The sequence below is a fragment of the Euwallacea fornicatus genome, chromosome 1, assembly GCF_040115645.1.
Source record: "Euwallacea fornicatus isolate EFF26 chromosome 1, ASM4011564v1, whole genome shotgun sequence".
Classification (NCBI taxonomy): Eukaryota; Metazoa; Arthropoda; class Insecta; order Coleoptera; family Curculionidae; genus Euwallacea; species Euwallacea fornicatus.
The window spans coordinates 6,687,722-6,706,322 of NC_089541.1; the positions used below are offsets into that span (position 1 = coordinate 6,687,722).

Here is an 18,601-nt window from a genome sequence, read left to right on the forward strand (position 1 = left end):
GTTTCTTAATAATTTAACGAGGTTATTTAAATCGTATCTGGAAACAGTCTCATAAAGCCCCAAACTTTCCAGCAAACAAACTTGTTATAATTGTAATGGGATTTCGACCGAATTATGCAAAATAGCGATGCAGATGGAGAAATGGTAAGGATTTGGGGTCATGAGGGACAAGAGTGTTTTCTGGGAAAGATAGAAATTTCAATATTCCCCACCTCAATCGATTAAGTTTGAAAGGCATTTAAATAACAAAGAGAGACCGGATCTTTAGAACCTTTTCAACTGAAAAGTACAACAATGGCGGAGAACAAATTACGGCAAATCATTGATATATTGTCCATTTTTGGCTTAGAACAATCCGGGATATAATATATTATTTTCCTAACGGAAATGAGATGTCTCCAATGTGATTCGGTTACGTGTTTCAATAATATTTGTGTGAGTACGTGAGCAGAAATGTTGTGCCAGTTGTATGAGCTTGGGGATGAAATATTGCCTTTCAATGCCACAGAGTGTATTTCGGCAATAGATAAAGGTTCTTGTGTTGGCTAAAGCTGTAAGAGAAATGACAGAGTGAGAGATGAATACTCTTGACCTGCATCTATTTAAATTCTCTTTTTTTGAATTATTCAATTTTCACCGCTTTGTCCTTTTAATGCATAGATTTCATCCTTTAAAAGTACAAGATGAATTTTAGAACAAAAATACTTATTTTTCTACCGGCTGCAGAAAATGATCATTTCCACATCGGGTCGATCAGGAAATCTCCAATTAATTGGAACATTAATTTAAGAGAAGTTAGTTTCGCATAAAATCCAGTACCGCGTTAATAAAAATTTCTGATGTTCCCTACGGAAATAGAAATTTCTCGTAGTTCACTTAGATTTCAATTTACGACGGTAAGGAAAAGTTCTCATAGAGCGCACCTGCGATGCGTGTAAAGCTGGATGGTTGTTACAATTTCCATTTTCGGTCAGATCAGATTCTCATTCTCCCTTGAAATTGTCGTAATTTATGATCACCCAGAAAAATTATCAATTTCTATTCCTGAAAAGTTCTTCAAATTCAAGCAAGTAAATTTTACTAAATCACAAATTTTTCACTATTCTAGTTATCCAGGGCTTCTAGAGGGCTCAATTTTCACGCATTGAGGGACGAAATTTAGTTTTTTCCACGGTTTCGTTGAGCTACCAAGTTTTAAAATTGTCCCAATTCTTGTTTATTCCTTGCCGATAGGTTATAGAGCATGCAAAGAGCATAAGACTGAAGATTTTTGCTAAATTGTTGAAAATTATGTTAAATGTCTTATATTCCCACGAAGACCGGTTCCAGATCTTTTTGCGAATTGTGATTTGACGGTTATTAAGGTAATTTCCATTTTCTGTCAGGCTTGATTCTCAGTCATTCCGAGCAAAAATTGCTTTGAAAATTGTTTTTTCGGGCTTCTAAAATACCTGGTCGCTATACAATTTATCACATCATAACAGCAAATTTCAATTTCCCTCAGTCAAATAAATTAATTTTAAAGCTTAAAACAAAAAACATATTTCCCCATACAAGCGAGGCTGGTCAAAGAAGGACGCCGTTTTTGTCCCCAAAAGCAATAAAAGCCTAAATATGATGAATTGAGGTTAGGAAAAAATTCAAGCCAGAGAAAAATGGACCAGACAAAGCTTAGGTTGGACTGTTTTTATTGTTATTTGTTGTTCCATTGTGTCTTAGACGAAAACCCCCATAAGTTCGGTTTTTCTTGCAGCAAAAAACTACCTTTGACAGGTAAATACAATGGGAAAACTTTACTACAGTCCTGTAGAATAATTTTCGTGGAGCAATAATTTTCATTGATATATTGTCGATAACAAAAAGGATAAATGATGTTTGCCACCATTATTGGAGTCCAGGACAAACTACTGTCAAGAAACGTGGTTTCGTCCATATAAAAGTTTTAAAAGAGATAATACCAGGCAAAGCTGGAAGTTCGCTTGTTACGATATCTAGAAAAATATAGAGGTCCTGATAGGACCTATTTTAGAATCTCGTGGACGACCAAAGCTAGGCAACTTTTCGAATAATATGCAGTTAACTTTTTATAAATTCGGTCCGATTTATCTCGTGTCAAAAACAAAAGTTTCACTCGTAGTTTAGCAAATTTTCGGCGAACGTAAACATGGAGGCTGAGCTAAATCCCACGCAATTTTTCTCATATATATTTAAATTAAATATTCGCTATCTTTGCGAAGTTAAAATCGATTTACAGACGGATGTACAGGAATAAAAACTTTTCCCCCAACAGCGTTTGTCTTAAATCTCTTTCTGGAAGCGAATTATTCTTTCTGGAAAGTTGCGGAACATGGAGAAAAATAACGGTACTGAAACAACCGATTCTGAGGGCTATCGTACCTTGCCGTCTGCATATTTAGTCAGATAGTTGTTAACACTTTTCCTTCTGAAAGCACCTCAAAATTTCTTTCTTTTTCCCTCAAAATTATTTATAATCCGTTTTCCTCAAGATGGGATTGGGCTATAGAAAAAAGCCCACAATTCTCTCTATGATCGTTTTAGGCCAATCCGGATTTGGATTACGTCCCAAATGTATAATTTTTACACTACTTTGTTACTAAAAGAAATTTTCCTGGGGCAAGTTAATTTCTTTATTCAAACTAAGACACAAATCAGAAATGTGAATCTAGGAGACATCCTAAACCTTTAGGGTCCGCTTGGGTTAGACCAACCTTTGCACGCACTGCTATGGCATTTCGAAAGATTAATGCAAGTTGTCCTTAAACTTTATTCCCATAATCATCCGGATTCATCCAGAGTTGGACACCCCAAATATATCTTGAGAAGCCAAAATAGATTTTTACATACAATTTTCCTCGTGAGGTTCAAACATTATTCGCAGGCTCTTTAGAGTCAGTTCTGGTTAGGCCACATTTAGAGATTTATTACGAAATAAAGGGACAAATATTTCAATCCCAACTTTCCTTACCTTTTATGTTACCATCAAAGTCTTCCCTAAACTGTATTTGGGCACTCTAGATACGATGTAACAACAGACTCAAACTTCTCCCTGAAGCATAAACTCGAAATTTATTGACGTGGAAGGTCCATTTTGAGAAGTTAGAATTTCGTGAAATTTGCGGTATTGGTAAATCTCAAAATAGAGCTTTGGATTGCTTTCAACTTCGACTCTACTAACTGCGCCACTGCATTTGTAGCAATTCGGAAGCAAGATTTGCTCTTCTTAGACGAACAAAAAGACATAATAGAGCTCGGGATTCATTGGTGTAACACCGAAGGTCTTCAATCTTGGACAAGAAACGTTTAAAAGGAACGAAAAGAGAGGAAAAATGTAGAATAACTTTTGCTTTGTACTAATTTTTCCATCTTTAACTCAAAGCCTAATTTGAGAAAAACCGAGCCTTAGGTGGAAATCTTTGGATTTGCACGTTCAAATCGTATTCTTCACATATGGAGATAGTTGAAGTTTGCTCAGGCTTTGGGTGGAACAAGACACAAAGAACACAAACACATTTTGAGCTTAAGCCGTAAAATGTTTTAAGGTCTTTGCTGAAAACGGGTCTGTATCAAAACCAAATATACCTAATGGATCCGCATAAGGGCGTGTAAACTTGTCTCCGGGCGCAGAAAGTAGTAAAACGCGATAAAGTGCCTGTATAAACTTGGAAAAGGTATGGCATTTTTACGTGCTGGTAAATATCCAATAAAGCGCGAAATGATCTGGATGCTTAGGTATTTGCAAATGTAATTGAATTTCTACTATTGCAATTACTTAGCTAATGGAGGATTTATTGTGAACGGTATAATTTTAGACCTGTTTGTACAAGACGAAATCATTGGGGGGTAATCCTCTGGCACCCAGTTGTGTGATTTTGTACAAACACCCATCACCTGGAGCGTTTATTACGTACCCTGGTAACGGCGTGTTTCCAGTGGTCACGAATAATACATCCAAATCCGGGCCTCCCCAGGCCATTGCAGTTACCTACGAAATAATAAAAATGTATCATGAAATATTTCCACTTTGAATAAGGGTCATACCTGTTTTACAGGGATTTCAATAGTTTGTAGAATAATTTCAGGCTTGTTAGGATTAATTTTAACTATTTTCTTTTGTCCAAACACCGCAACCCAGATATTACCATCGGTATCTAAAGTCATTCCATCAGGGAGCTTCTGCAAGTCTTTAACTTTTTCAGTAATGAATATGCGTTTCCTTTGGGTGGTATCTGAAATAACCTTCGATATATTTTATAGAAAAATGCTTGACAAAACTCATTGGTGACCTGGAATAATTGATCCACCGTCGAGATCAAAATCGTACTCATCCACGCATCCAGACATACTGTCAATATAATAAAACTTTTTAATAGAATCGTTCCAGGCCATTCCGTTGGATATAGAAACATTCTCCAAATGAGTTTTCAGGTGATGTTGGTATGAGTACAGCTTTCCAAATGCGACTGCTTCATTTTTTAGGTCCATCCCAATAGTCCCTATAAAATGTACTTCATTGTTGCAGTATCTACAACAAAAAAGGATGAAGTTTACCAATCCATAATCTGCCCAAAGAGTCGCATTTTCCATCGTTAAATTTGCCATCTCTATCAGCATTGATGTTTGATCCTGGCAATTCCTCAACTTTTCCCACTTTTTCGGAAACTCCATCCCAATTCAAAGTCACTATCTCCGTTTCTTGACTAACAACGAATTTGTCTTTGAACGTTTTGATTGGGATTATGAAAGAAGGATTTCAGTCTAGAACCAGATAATACTTAAAACCAAATTGATTTCTCTCTTGCTATTGCTTGCCCAATGTTGCTTTAGCATGTTGACGCGTCGAAGGTGTGTACTTGTGGATAGATTTTCCGATGATGTCCACGAAATAGAGGCTTTGAGTTTTGACGTCCCAATGAGGTGATTCTCCTAAAATTTGAGGTGGGACTTCTTCAATTATCTCAATTACGGGATTCATGGCTTCCCCTAAGTTTTTTGCATCTAGAAAAAAATGTTTGGTGAAGTTTTAAAGAGGTTTTCCATTACAGAAGTGGAAGGAATATTTCGTGAGTAATATGTAATTTACAAATTGAGAAAAATATATTTTTTACAATGAAGGGGTTTAAAAGAGACATATTAACCACAATTTAACTTGAATGAAATTTGATTAAAACACCACCTACCCTTGAAAAGACATTTTTAGCTAGGGGAGTGAGTTACAAATTCCTTAGACGCCAAATTCCCGTCGAGAAGATCGATTTACAAGTTCGATAGACTGCCTGCTTTTCAAGATACTGGATGTCAAAGTTATAATAAAAACCCGTTATTTTATTATTTAAGGCAAAGTCTTACTAGCGGCTTTAATGAAACTTTGAGTGCTTGTTAACAGTAACAAATGGCTTCTTGTGACGTAATTTAATATAATATAAGAATTCCAGTGTCATCGCAGAAAGGTACTTTATTGTGGTTTATCGTAAAAGAATCCTGAATGCTATGAGTTTTTGAGAGTGTACTGATGCGGTATGCGGCGTGATCAGTAGTAACCCAGCCAAGTGACGTAATGCAACTGCGACGATACACTTGTTACACCATCCTCTGAAAATAAGGCAAAAGTTATCGTATTTCTAATTGAAATAATACGGCAAATGCAGAATTTATTCAATAAAAATAATGCATCAGACTAAACATTCCGGCGAAATGGTGTCTTCACATTAATTCGACAACAATATGATGCAGGAATTCTTTAATTCCATTATTTTCTGTTCTTTGATTCTATGATGGCATGCATTGGTTTAATTGTATCCATTGTCTAGCACATTATTCTTATAGATCAGAACTTTTTCAAAATTTCACCTATGGATATGATCACACTCAGGCTATATAAAAAAAAACTAAATGAGGCGTGCATTGTCACATGAAGATCTTGTACTTGTTTGGAAGTTGCTAATAATAGTCATAATCGTCTACGAAAACTAATAAAAACCAATAAGGGATCAGTTTATTTTACGAAATATCGACTTTTATTAAAAATATTACTAACTGGTTGATTCTTAAGAGGTGCAAATGAGTTGTAAAACTTTGGTTAATTTTTTTTTTCATTAAAACTTTGGCACAAAAATATTCTGAAATTAAAATCATTGACTATGAAACGTGCTATTTAAAGGTCATTTTATTATCACAGATTACGCAATATGAGGAAATTTGTTCAATCATTTACAGATATTGCACTTATCACATAAACATCCAGTATGTTACTTACCCAAGTGACTGCACTATTCTGATGTAATTAAATTTAACAAGCACTTACAGTACTATTAATAAAATAACCTTCATGGGTATAGTTAAATGTATAATTTTATGTGGTAACCTTTGAAATAGCAAATACAAATGTGCAATATTTTATGTAAAAAAAATCGGCAATCACTAAATTCAAGAATATGAATTATAAAACCGTAATATGACATCTCAATGAAATTATTTTGATTGTACTTAAAAAAATATCGTGTAAATAATAATCCTTATCAATTTAGATTTTCTTAAATGTTGTTCTTATTCAGAGATATATGTTATCTATGTGTGGTAAAAATAGCTAGGAACGGAAATAAAAATAGTTCAGCTTTTTCAATTATACAAAATTTTAGCAAGGAAATCATTAAATCGATTTAAAAAATGCAAATATCGATTTTATATCCGATATCACATTTACGGTAAAAAATACGAATTATTTTTTTAATCTTTATTATTCTTTATCAATGAAGTAGACAATTTAAGGAATTGAAGTGTGAAATTTTGCTTAAAAAATGTTTTTCCTGCAATTAATTAACTTACCCAGTCACTATTTTACGAAAATGTGTTTTAAACTCCAAAATTCAAAATATGCACTTCCATCAAATGTGAAGAGGCTACTAGAGTTCAAGATTCTCTTAAGATGTCAAAAGTGCCAGAGGGGTCTTTGAGATAAAAATTACTGTTCAGCGTCAACGCTACGATTATCCAATATTTCATATATCTTAAAAATATCTGTAATTGATTGATAAGTTATAAATAAGTTTAAGCTGTCTGATTATACAAGGTGTTATTGAATAACAGTCCGACATTTCACAAACTGATTTTTCAAGTAGTTTTAAGAAGGAAAGTTCTTATAAATATTTGTCCTACCTCATTTAGTTTTTAAGAGACGGGATACCAAAATTGAAAAAATAAATCGCATTTTCTTGGATATTTTTCAATTTTTTCCAGTTATTTTTGCAAAATTTCGTTTGCCGAACTTTTTTGTGATAAGAAATTTAAATTTATCAATCATTTAATTGTATCTTTTGAAGGACGCCACAATCGACCTCTAGAAAATACAACTAATCGAACTAACACAACTATTTGAAGGAACCTTATTTTCTTTCATGAAGTTGCAATCTTTATTTTATACGAAATTCCAATTAACACAATGATAATTCTTCTCGCCGTGGCCCGATGAGAATCTCAAAATAATGATAAGGTCTTCCGAGGTTTCTGAGTTAAGGCAGTGGGCAGAATCACGACAGCACCATTAACCATATACATATTTTTAAAAAAATTGATTGAAGTAAATTAAACTCCAACATTTTAAACCCTCACCTCATTTTCCAACAACGGCAACTAACAAATATTTACATTTCCACGAAAAAGCATTTTCCTCGGTTCTTCTTAACAGGGAGGGCGGTTTTGGGTCGGCATTTTAATGCACCTTAATCGGTATTATGTTTCGTATAAATTCCACTGTCATTCTCAGCAAAATAAAGCCCAGAAAATTGTTTTGGTAACGAAATTATTAATGCAAAAACTTTTACTAACTCCAGATTCTCTAATGCGAACGAAAACTTCGTACTCCGTAAAAAAATGTTCTAATAGAACGGGGAATGTAAGCCTTAAATGAGGTCTAAAATATCCCCTGCCAAGGGATTATTAAGTACGTAAGCTGCCCTGAAATAATTGCACCTTAAGGTAAGTCTTCATTCAGCTACGCCGAGGTTTGCATCAGACAAACAATAAACTAAGGCCTTGTCTAGAGAGGAAGTTAGCGAGCAGCAATCTAGGAAAGACGTTTATTAACTATTTAGTTAAATAACGGTAATCGTGGTGCAGATTAATGGGGTTGTTGAGAAATTACCGACTTTAGAAAAGCCTAAACCCGAGTCTTGCATATAAATAGGTTTAAGTGCAAATCTAAATTCGAATTCGTTACCAAAACATGCTTTAATTAGACTGTTTAATTAATGATAATCGTTTAGTTCAGCGAGATAGAGGATGGGCAAATATCGATGTTTACATAGGAAATCTCGGCAAAAGTACGAGATAAGAGAAAACGAGTAGAGCACACGATGTTTTTTTTTGGAGAAAGTCTAGAGAATATCGAATATCTGGAGATTCTCAGCGTCCGTGTCTCATAGAATAATTGAGAAATCTGATAAAAAAATTCTCAATGCCACACACATTAAAAAACAAAACATCTTGCAAAATTATTATTGTAATTTTCAACCCACATTAGGTAGCTGCGGTTATTTTTTTTATTCGTTGTAATCTGATTTAGACGGTTCAGTACTTTCAAAAAGTTTATATTTTTTAATTAATTACCCTGTAGGACCAATCAATAGTATAAGCGACTGAGCAATCGATCGACAGATGGTTGATTTATCGTTGACCAACAGACGGAGCCACCAACTGACCGATGCACAGACCGATCAATCATCCAACCCGCAAACCGAAAGACCGATTTACTGTCCAACTGTAGATGTCATATAAAATTGTAGATTGAATCCTCAATTTTAAATCCAAAATTGCAACAATGAAAAACAATTGGGAAATTAGTCGTTGTCCTTCTACGTCTTTGTAAACAAATTTCTTGTTGATCTTATTCAATTTGGTTCCAACCCATTAAAATATGCGATGTAAATGTGCCCAATGCCTAAGTAAAAACTGCAAAAACATTGGAACCTCGTTACAAAAAAAAATGCGAAAATATTATCACTTCTTGTCCTTTAGAGCACGCGGTAAATTAATATTACCGTACTCTATGTCTCTTCATTACACTTACGACGTATTGTAATATAGGGTGATCGCTAAGGGTGTTCCGATATTTAATGAGCTGATTTTTTGGATTGTTCTGAAACGAAAATATTATATAAACCTATGTCGTAAAATGAGTCATTTCCCAGATACACGATGTTAAATACTGTACAGTTAGGTTATAGCGGACCCTCAAAGAGCTTAGTTTTAGTCTGTTATGACCAGAAATCCGTTATAAAATATTGTTAATTTAAAATTAAAATAATACAGCATAAAGGAACTTGAGACAAAGGCAAAAATTGAGAATTTACGGGGAATTGCAGCTGTAAAGATTTTGACCAAATATGGATGAATTTAGACCTTTGTCTTGATAAGGATAAAAGAGTGAAAGTTCCTTTATGCAGGGCAACCCTTACAGGAAGAAAATGGGTTCCCAACATATGGTCATCACGGATATGATCGGACGGATTGCATAGGCATAGGCGTAGCCTGAGGGTACATTACACACTCTAGAAAAAAGTACCTTTGCAGACTAAACTAAAAAATAAACTAAATTAACTATCTGATATTTTGAAATATCATAGGCAACTAGATACATTGGAACTTTGAACTAAAAGACGCCAAATGGCGCAAGGAGCCATTATTTAGTGCATTCTGCAAAAACGCGAAGACTTAGCTATGAACACCCTAGTACCATTCGATGGGTATTTAAAAACTACATATCCTGGTAAGTTAAAAAATATGGCATTGCATTTAAATTAATCCAGTTATAGCCACTTAAAGTCCTCATTTGAATAGTTTTAATTTTTGCACACCCTGTATAAGCTGGCAAGTTTTTCATGATTGGGATATAAAGTATGATCCATTATTACACTACACTGTAAATTACGCTTACATAACTTAAATACTGCTTAAGTGGTTAAAACATGAAAATTAGGCCAAATTTTTACAAAATTTAAATTATTTCAAAAACCGTAAGTGCTAGGTATTGTAAACCTTATTAACACACACATTTATTTTGATCGGAGAATCCAAAAATGCAACAATATACAAGGGGTTCCATTTAAAAAAACACGACTTTGATACTTTTAGCACTTTTGGGACACCCTGTAAAATATGGAAATAATTTTAAAAAGTAACCATAATAGATCCCCATATAACCCAAAAGAAAAATTTTTAGAAAACCTCGTATTTTGGCCACAATATTCCGAGCCGTATAGCGTGAATAACCCTGTATATATACAAACATTTTATTTATTATTTAGGAACAAAATGTAAATTCTTAACTAAAAACATTTAAAAAAATCAATGGAAACATAAAAAAAAATAAATAATCTTAGTTTGAATAGCTTTAGATTTTTGAAGTTCTACAAAATTTGGCCCTTTTAAAGCAGCATTTGTTATATCTTCGGAAGCACTGTTGTGAGTACCCTTCAAATAATTTAGTACTGTGTTTATATTAACCACTACATCTGAACGGTTCGGTACTGGTATTTCGGCTTCTATGTCACTCTCGCTATCCGTTTCAACTTCATATTGTTCATTAAATTTCACCACTATTTGGCGCATCAGTAAGTGGTTCAGACGTTAATAATGCATCAACTAAACTATGAAATTTGTCTATTTGAAGAAATTTAGCAAAATATCTTTTGTAAATCGCTTTCCTAACCAGTTACTAAGAAGTAAATCTGTTTCCTCATTATCACCATTAGCGGTTTCACTACGTTTTCGTCGCAATCGTTCTGCTAAAGGCAAATCATCATCTTCTTCAAACTCATCGGCTCTAATACCGGAATATTTGAAACAACTTTTGATGATGTTTTTTGACACCATTTCCCATGACTGTCCCAACATATGTTGTGTATATGTATATACAGGATGGGCCAACGAAAACGAAACGGTCCATGTTTAGGGTTCTTAATGTGGTTTAAAAAAAAATCGCTCGAGCACATCAATTGATTTGTCGAGGGGGAAACCTTTTAGACTTATTTTTAAACCCCTTTCTTTAACCCCTTGAACAGGGTGCTATTCACCCTTAAAATCTTAAATGGAAAGTGGCGTTGAGTGACACCTTGTTTGAAAGGTCTTTCAATTCTTTTTTCAACGATGCCTGCTTTTTGACATGAAATATCATTTTGACATTTTAAATTAGAAATTTTTGTGTTTTATTTACAAAGACGCTTGCAAAATCAGAAAAATCATTTAATACTTAGACTTTAGTATTACTTAATTAAATGTTTCAACTACCCATCTGATAACCATGAATTGCATAATATCTACTCCGTTGAAACTTAAACGCTTTTAAAATTACATTGAGACAAACTGAAAATTGTAACCTTAAGGCAATAAACTGAATTGGCGGAACATTAGCAAAACAATACATTTTTATAAAAAGTAGAATGTTCGTCTAATCTCTAAATTTAAAATCTACATAAACAACAAATAAATTTACAATGGTAGAATTGGGCAGTACTACTTTAGAGGATAGTAAGGCAGTGGTTTGTACTGTGTTTTCGTGATTGTGCATAAATGGTTTACACTACAGCTGAAAGAGTTGAAATTATTGCAATATTCTCTTCAAATAATGAGTCTGGGTACACATCAGCTGAGATTTTTAACCAACGGCATCCATACAAACATGTCAATCGAAAGTATGTCCTCGAACTAGTGCAAAAATTTACCCAAACTGGTTCGTTACTTAACAAAAAGCGTGATATTGTAAATCCAGTAGTCAATGAAGCAGTGGAGGTAACTGTTATAGGTCGCATGACTCAAGATCAAACTTTAAGTATGAGGAAGTTGAGTGATGTATCAGGTGTTCCGCGAACTAGCGTACGAAGAATATTAAAAAACATAAATGGCATCCTTATAAAATTCAATTGGTGTAAGAGCTGAACGAGGATGACTTCGACAGGAGACTGCAATTCTGTGAAGTTTTTAGCCACTGAGCAAATCAAGTTCCACATTTACTATTTAACATTTGCTTTTCCGATGAGTGCTCTTTTTTTTGTCAATGGAACTGTAAACCGTCACAACTGTAGTTACTGGAGTGATGTAAACCCAAGAATTTTTACGTATGGGCTGATATTTTCGAAAACCATCTCGTTGGACCCTTTTTCATACCCGGCACCCTAAATGGAGAAATGTATTTGGATCTGTTACAAAATGCAATCGAACTTACCATTATTCAAATAATGGAAAACGATGAGCGTTATTTACCAAACCGATTAATGTTCCAACAGGACGGCACTCCTCCGCATTATGCACAGCAGGTGCGAATGTATTTAAACCAAGCATTTCCAGGAAGGTGGATTGGCAGAAGGGGTGCTATTGAATGGCCACCAAGATCTCCAGATTTATCTCCGTTAGATTTCTTTTTGTGGGGACACTTAAAATCTAAAATTTATGCTACCCAACCAACTTCCCTACAAGATTTACGGCAACGAATTATTAACGAGTGTCATCTTATAACACCAGAAATGCTCAATAATGCAAGGAATGGATTTGAGAAGTACTTGTATCACTGTATGGAAATTAATGGACAGCAGTTTGAACATTTATTAAACTAATTTTAATTGCAAGCGTCTTTGTAAATAAAACGGAAAAATTTCTAATTTAAAATGTCAAAATGATATCTCATGTCAAAAAGCAGGCATCGTTGAAAAAAGAATTGAAAGACCTTTCAAACAAGGTGTCACTCGACGCCATTTTCCATTTAAGATTTTAAGGGTGAATAGCACCCTGATCAAGGGGTTAAACATAGGGGTTTAAAAATAAATCTAAAAGGTTTCCCCCTCGACAAATCAATTGACGAGTTCGAGCGATTTTTTTAAAACCACATTAAGAACCCTAAACATGGACCGTTTCGTTTTCGTTGGCCCACCCTGCATATGGAGCAATGTTATCTAAAATGTTTCATCTTCTTGAGACGCATTTAGCAATTTAATCATAAATTTTTTACGATAATGCGATTTAACACAGTGATCTACAGCGTGAGTCGGGAGGATCGTGCCAAACTTCAGGAGCATGTTGTACATGAAAAATAAATGTAAAAAAACTCAAATGTTGTTATCCGATTTTCGTTTGTTTACAAGTTATAGCGTAAATAAAATAAAAACATAAAATTAGAAAAATGTATAAATTTCATAAGAAATTCCATAAATTAACGTTTGGATATCATAGTAAATGTTCAAAAATATTGCCATTAGCTTCTAAACATTTTCGGCTTCGTCTACGAAGAGCATTCGTTGCGCTCCTGATTGTTTCATGTCTTTCTTTAATAGCAGCTGCAGCATTTCTAATGCGTTAAATTAGTGCACTTCAGTTTTAAACCAACCCCACAAACAATAGTCCAGTGGTGTGAAGTCTGGAGACCTTGGAGGCTAACTAATAGGGCCACCACGACCAATCCAAGGCCCAGGAAAGGTACGTTTATGGTAAATAGAATCCTAGTTAAAAATTTTTATTTACGCTATAACTTGTAAACAAACGAAAATCGGATAACAACATTTGAGTTTTTTTACATTTATTTTTCATGTACAACACGCCCCTGAAGTTTGGTACGATCCTCCTGACTCACCCTGTATAGGCTGAAATTTAGCAATATAATTAGTTTTTGATATTTTCCAATAAGTAGAAGTTTTCGTTTTTCGTTATCAGTCATATTAACATACACTAAAACTGTAAGACGTGACTTAGATTGTTTCCCACCGATACATCGTTCGTCTTCGAACTTAAGGATTTTCTCTGGGGCAAATTTGTAAAAAAAAAACAATCTTGTCACAGTTAAAAATGTCATTTTGTTTCAAGTCTTTCCAAACGCAATCAATCCAATTCGAAACTATCACGTTGTTGACACTTGCACCTTCAACAAAAACTTTTCCAACGACAATTCTAGAGCGTGATTTAAATCTCTCCAACCAACCCGTTGAACATACAAAATCACTGCCGGCAATGTGGGCGAGTTCTTCAGTTTCAGCTTTTAAAGTTGGACCGCTTATAGCGTTATTCAAATTTCTTTGAATTGTGAACCATTTAAGTAAAGCATGGTCCATGTCCCGTCGCACAAAATTTTGTATTTTCCTGACCGAAACTTTCTTACGTTTTTGTGGGGCTTCCGATATTTTTTTCCTATATATCCATATTTTCAATACGATTTTTTTCGGCGACCAATTTCGGCTTAGGTAACGCAGGCTTGAGTACTCTCAATAATTAGCACTTTTTCTTTTAGATATATTACACTACGTTATCTAATTTTTAAATTTTGCACTAGGGTAAGAATGCACTCAAATAGGTTATGTATATGTATGACGATCGAATAAAGTTACTACCAACGCCGCTACTAAATGGCCAAGTGTCGGGAAATTCCCTTCTGGACTGGGAAACTCACCAGTATGGAAAGGGAAGGAGAAAAATGCCGGGACGAAATTAATAGTTTGTTTTTTTTTCGATAATAAGACAGCAAAAACAATAATGCGATAACGCCGATTGATGAATAATCATTCTTACTCGATCTTTTTTAAAACGAACGATTGACAGTCAGTTCTGCAAAAACCTTCGAAATCTACATGATTGTTTACTGAAATCTGTTATAACAGGTCATTTATTATTGAAGGGATTCGAAAAATAGTCTGTTATATCGGAAGTGTCTGTTATAAAAGAGTTCGTTAAAACAGAAAATTTTACATAACATTTAAATTGAAGTGGGCACGGACCCGACAAATGGTACGTTATATCCGATATGTCTGTTAGAACAGGATCCGTTATAATCGGACTCTACTACATTAAAAAATATATTTTATTTTTCTTCGTGTTTTCAAAATAGCTCAGGATATTTTGTTGGAACTCAGTATACCTACACAGTAGTCCAAATAGTACAATTTCCTTCTTTTTAAAGAAAAATGGTGTAACTGTAGATGTGCCTAGGGGTTACCATGTTAATTGTAATAGGGTAATAGGCAGTACGTCACTGGTATTTTCCAGTTTTCCAGATTAGATACATTTTTTTAAATAACCGATTTAAAATGCACCAAAAATGTCACTTGTGATTTTTTTTTTTTTTTTTTTTTGATAAAATAGATCGTTTTATTAAGACATCGTCGAGTGGAACTATGTGAGATAATTCGCAATACCCCTGATATTTTTAATCGAGACTCTATACAGAAAAGAATAGACGTATGTAATAAGGCAAATAGTGGTCATTTTCAACAACTGTTATAATGTATCCAATTTGGAAAATCCCAGTGGCGTACCCTCCATTCCCCTATTAGAATTAACATGGTAACCTTCATGCACGTGCTTGACTAGAACATTTTTCTTAAAATAAAAGAGAAATGTACTGTTTGGGCTATTTTGTAAATATAACGAGTTTCAATAAAATATCTTGCGCCAGTTTTGAACATAAAAAGAAAAATATTCTGTGTTTGTTAATATTTAACAGCCTCTATCTCGCAAACAACTCGTTTTAAAATATACGTTTATATAACATTTTCGTCTTAGACCGATCCAAACATTCAGCTCCTTAAATATCGAACCACACTTAGAGACCACCCTGTACATTACTTCCCGTACTAGAATCAGTGCGGCTAATGCTACTTAGAGCACGGCTCTATATAAAAGGAATTTCTTGCAGCTGCCTAGTTGAATAGTCTGTACTCTGTATTTAGATGTATGTTAAATCTGACAGAAATTCGACCACGTAAATTAACTAAAACAAAATCCTAGTCGCAGCTGCTATATTCCCATTTATTCGAATTTTAGTTAGGGCGTACGCCTTTGTAACGAAGTTTTCTTGTAAATCCTCGAGAAAGGCTCGGATAGCAGTGCAAACACATTTAACAAGTCATGTCTCCTGCAGGCGATAACCCTGCGACAATGGAACTTGTGTTGAGTTTGAGTATTCTTGGACGTGATCCTCTTGGAATGCTATTCCGATGAGACGCCCCGAAACATTAAAACCCTGTCTCGCTCTCGCACGCTCCAGATATCAGATATATAAAATTACGTCCTCCGTATGTTATCAAAGTGGTAAGTAATTAAAGGGGTTTGCTGATCGGGTTTGGAACTGACAAATTTTGCAAATTTCCTTTGTTCGAAAGCCCACCCAAAAAAAAAGAGGGAAACTTTCATTTCATTACTTCTAGAGCTGTCACATATTCGAAGAAAGGTGCCGAAAGCCCGGCCACTATCCGGAGAAGTCGGAAAACTTATTGCAACTTGTCCTAAGTAATTTTTTACGACCTGGCATCCAATAATACGATTGTGGCCTGTAAATGGAAGATAACTTAAAGAGGAGAATTAGAAAACGGAAAGCTAGGGAGGTGACGTGCATTTTCTGGAAATAGTTTTTCCATTCGACCCGATTTTTATGGGAAACCTTCAATAATAATCCCAATCTGGCGTTAATGATTTTGAAATTGACTCCCAATATTTTTTCTCTCCCGCTCTTGAAGAGAAATTCCTGATATCACTGCACCCACGTAATAAATTTCCATATTAAACCCATTGATAGAAGGGCCAATATGTTTGAAGGGTCATCCTAAAAGGGTTTAATTAAAATCGGAAAGGGTTATTGGGTTTTTATTCCCAAGGGGTTTTGCAAACAAATTTTTCCCGGATTTTAGAAAGTCCGCGTTTTAATATGGTGTTTTGCTAGTTATTTAAATGTAAGCACGTCCTAGAGATACGAAAATTTCATAGAGTCAAAAGCTCATTTGGCCACACGACAAGGGTAGTTTCTCTTTGAATACCCGTTGATCCATCCGTGTCAAAATCCACGAGAAAGCTCGACTTAATTATTCCACGAACATGGAAACTTTAGCCTAAAATGGGAACTTACGTCTGGGGCTATAATAAATCGCTTAATTTTAATGCAGCCATTTTGCTTTCGAATGAAATCTGTAGAAAGCCATAGGCTTTGTTGTCATAAATAAATCATCCCACTGTTTACAAACTGGTAGTTTCTGAAGCAAACGCCTCTTCGAAGCGGGTAATTAGATTTCGAGACGGAGGGTTGATGTTTAGCCTCAAAAGCCCAAATCTTCTATATATTTTATTACGTGGCTTTGAGGTGATTTGTTATAAGCAATTTTTGCCCCGAATATCTTTTATCATCAGCCACTGGTTGGTTAAGCACGTTGGTAATATCTTGTTAAAATTTCAGATTTATGGGTTGTTAGACTGCAGTTTAAATTGGGCTAGGGGCATGCTTTCAAGCTTATACTCCTAAAGGAGGAACTCTTGATTCGAGTGGTAAAACAGGAATAATATGTCTAATTATTTCTGGTCTTATCAGTGCAGAAGCAATGTGACGCTTCCAGGGACTTGAACTAGTGGCACCTTAAAAATTCTTATATGGAGACATCGTTGACATCTAATGCCCCTCGTAAATTGTCACTCGAATTTAAGTAGATCAAACAGTTTTTAGATGAAATAATCCAAACATCCACAGGCAAGTTCCTATGCACTATACAAGGTCCTGCAATAGGAAGTCAGACGTCCTTAGCTTCTACACGAATATAATTAACATTTTTTTTCTTCTGTAGGATCACCCAGTACATAAATGTTTAACTAATATTTAACAATAATGTAAACTGACTTTAAAATTTAACGAGAAATCCGAAAGTAATAAAAACATTTAGGAGTTCCATTAAAAATACAAAAGTTTTATATTGTAACCCATTTGGGGCTCACCTTGTGCATTAGAAAATAATTTCTGAAACTACGGCTTTATAGGCTGTGTAACACTGCAGATGAAAAAAAATGTTAACTTTATTAGTATAGAAGCTAAGGAAGTCTGACACCATTGCAGGACCTTGCATGCATTAAATAGTTACCTTACATCCGGGCACAGGTGTCCTATATTCGACTCTCAACGTGGGGATGTTAAGGAAACTATAGGAGATACAGAGTAGGTTAAATGAACATAAAGTTGTGTTTTTACGAAAAGAGTACTTTACCTTTTTAATAAAAAATAATTCGATTACTTCCAGAGATATCCGAAAAAAATCGATAATTGCTTTTTTCTTTTTATTTTTTTTTCTGCCTTAAATTACATAGAACTATGAAAATGGAGAACGCTTTTTTAAAACACCCTTTCTCGCGCTGCAACACAACAATAGTTTTTCGAAGATACAACGTTTCGATTTTTCAATACCATCATCAATTTCCTTTTTCCAAATAAGAACTCGACCGTTTTTTACGATTTTGGCTAGTTATTGATAACTAAACAATAACCATATGTCACATTTGCCGATTTGCGACGTCTAGAAAGTGCCTTAGAAAAGCTTTCTCTATTTTTTCATGTTTCTATTTAATTTAAGGCAGAAAAGAATAAAAAGAAAAAAACAATGATCGATTTTTTTCAAATATCTCTTGAAGTAAACGGACTTTTTTTAATTTTAAAAGGCAAAGTATTTCTCCTCCAAAGACACAACTTTGCTTCGACTTAACCCACCGTCTATCTCCTACAATCTCTGAGATCCCCATATTGAAATCGAATATGAGACACCCTGTATATAAATACACATTTCATAGTGCGAAATCCTAA

At 34.5% G+C, this 18,601-nt stretch overlaps 1 protein-coding gene across 1 annotated transcript; it reads right to left on the reverse strand.

The window, feature by feature from the left end:
• Positions 1–3,786: 3,786 nt before the first annotated feature.
• On the reverse strand, positions 3,787–7,001 carry LOC136350829 (regucalcin-like). The gene is made up of 7 exons (XM_066302921.1): positions 6,844–7,001; positions 5,199–5,610; positions 4,831–5,016; positions 4,570–4,773; positions 4,305–4,514; positions 4,060–4,247; positions 3,787–4,003 (listed from the first exon to the last, which is right to left on the reverse strand). The coding sequence occupies exons 3-7, from the start codon at positions 4,991–4,993 to the stop codon at positions 3,827–3,829; spliced, it is 942 nt and encodes a 313-aa protein (XP_066159018.1). The 5' UTR covers positions 4,994–5,016; positions 5,199–5,610; positions 6,844–7,001; the 3' UTR covers positions 3,787–3,826.
• Positions 7,002–18,601: the final 11,600 nt, after the last annotated feature.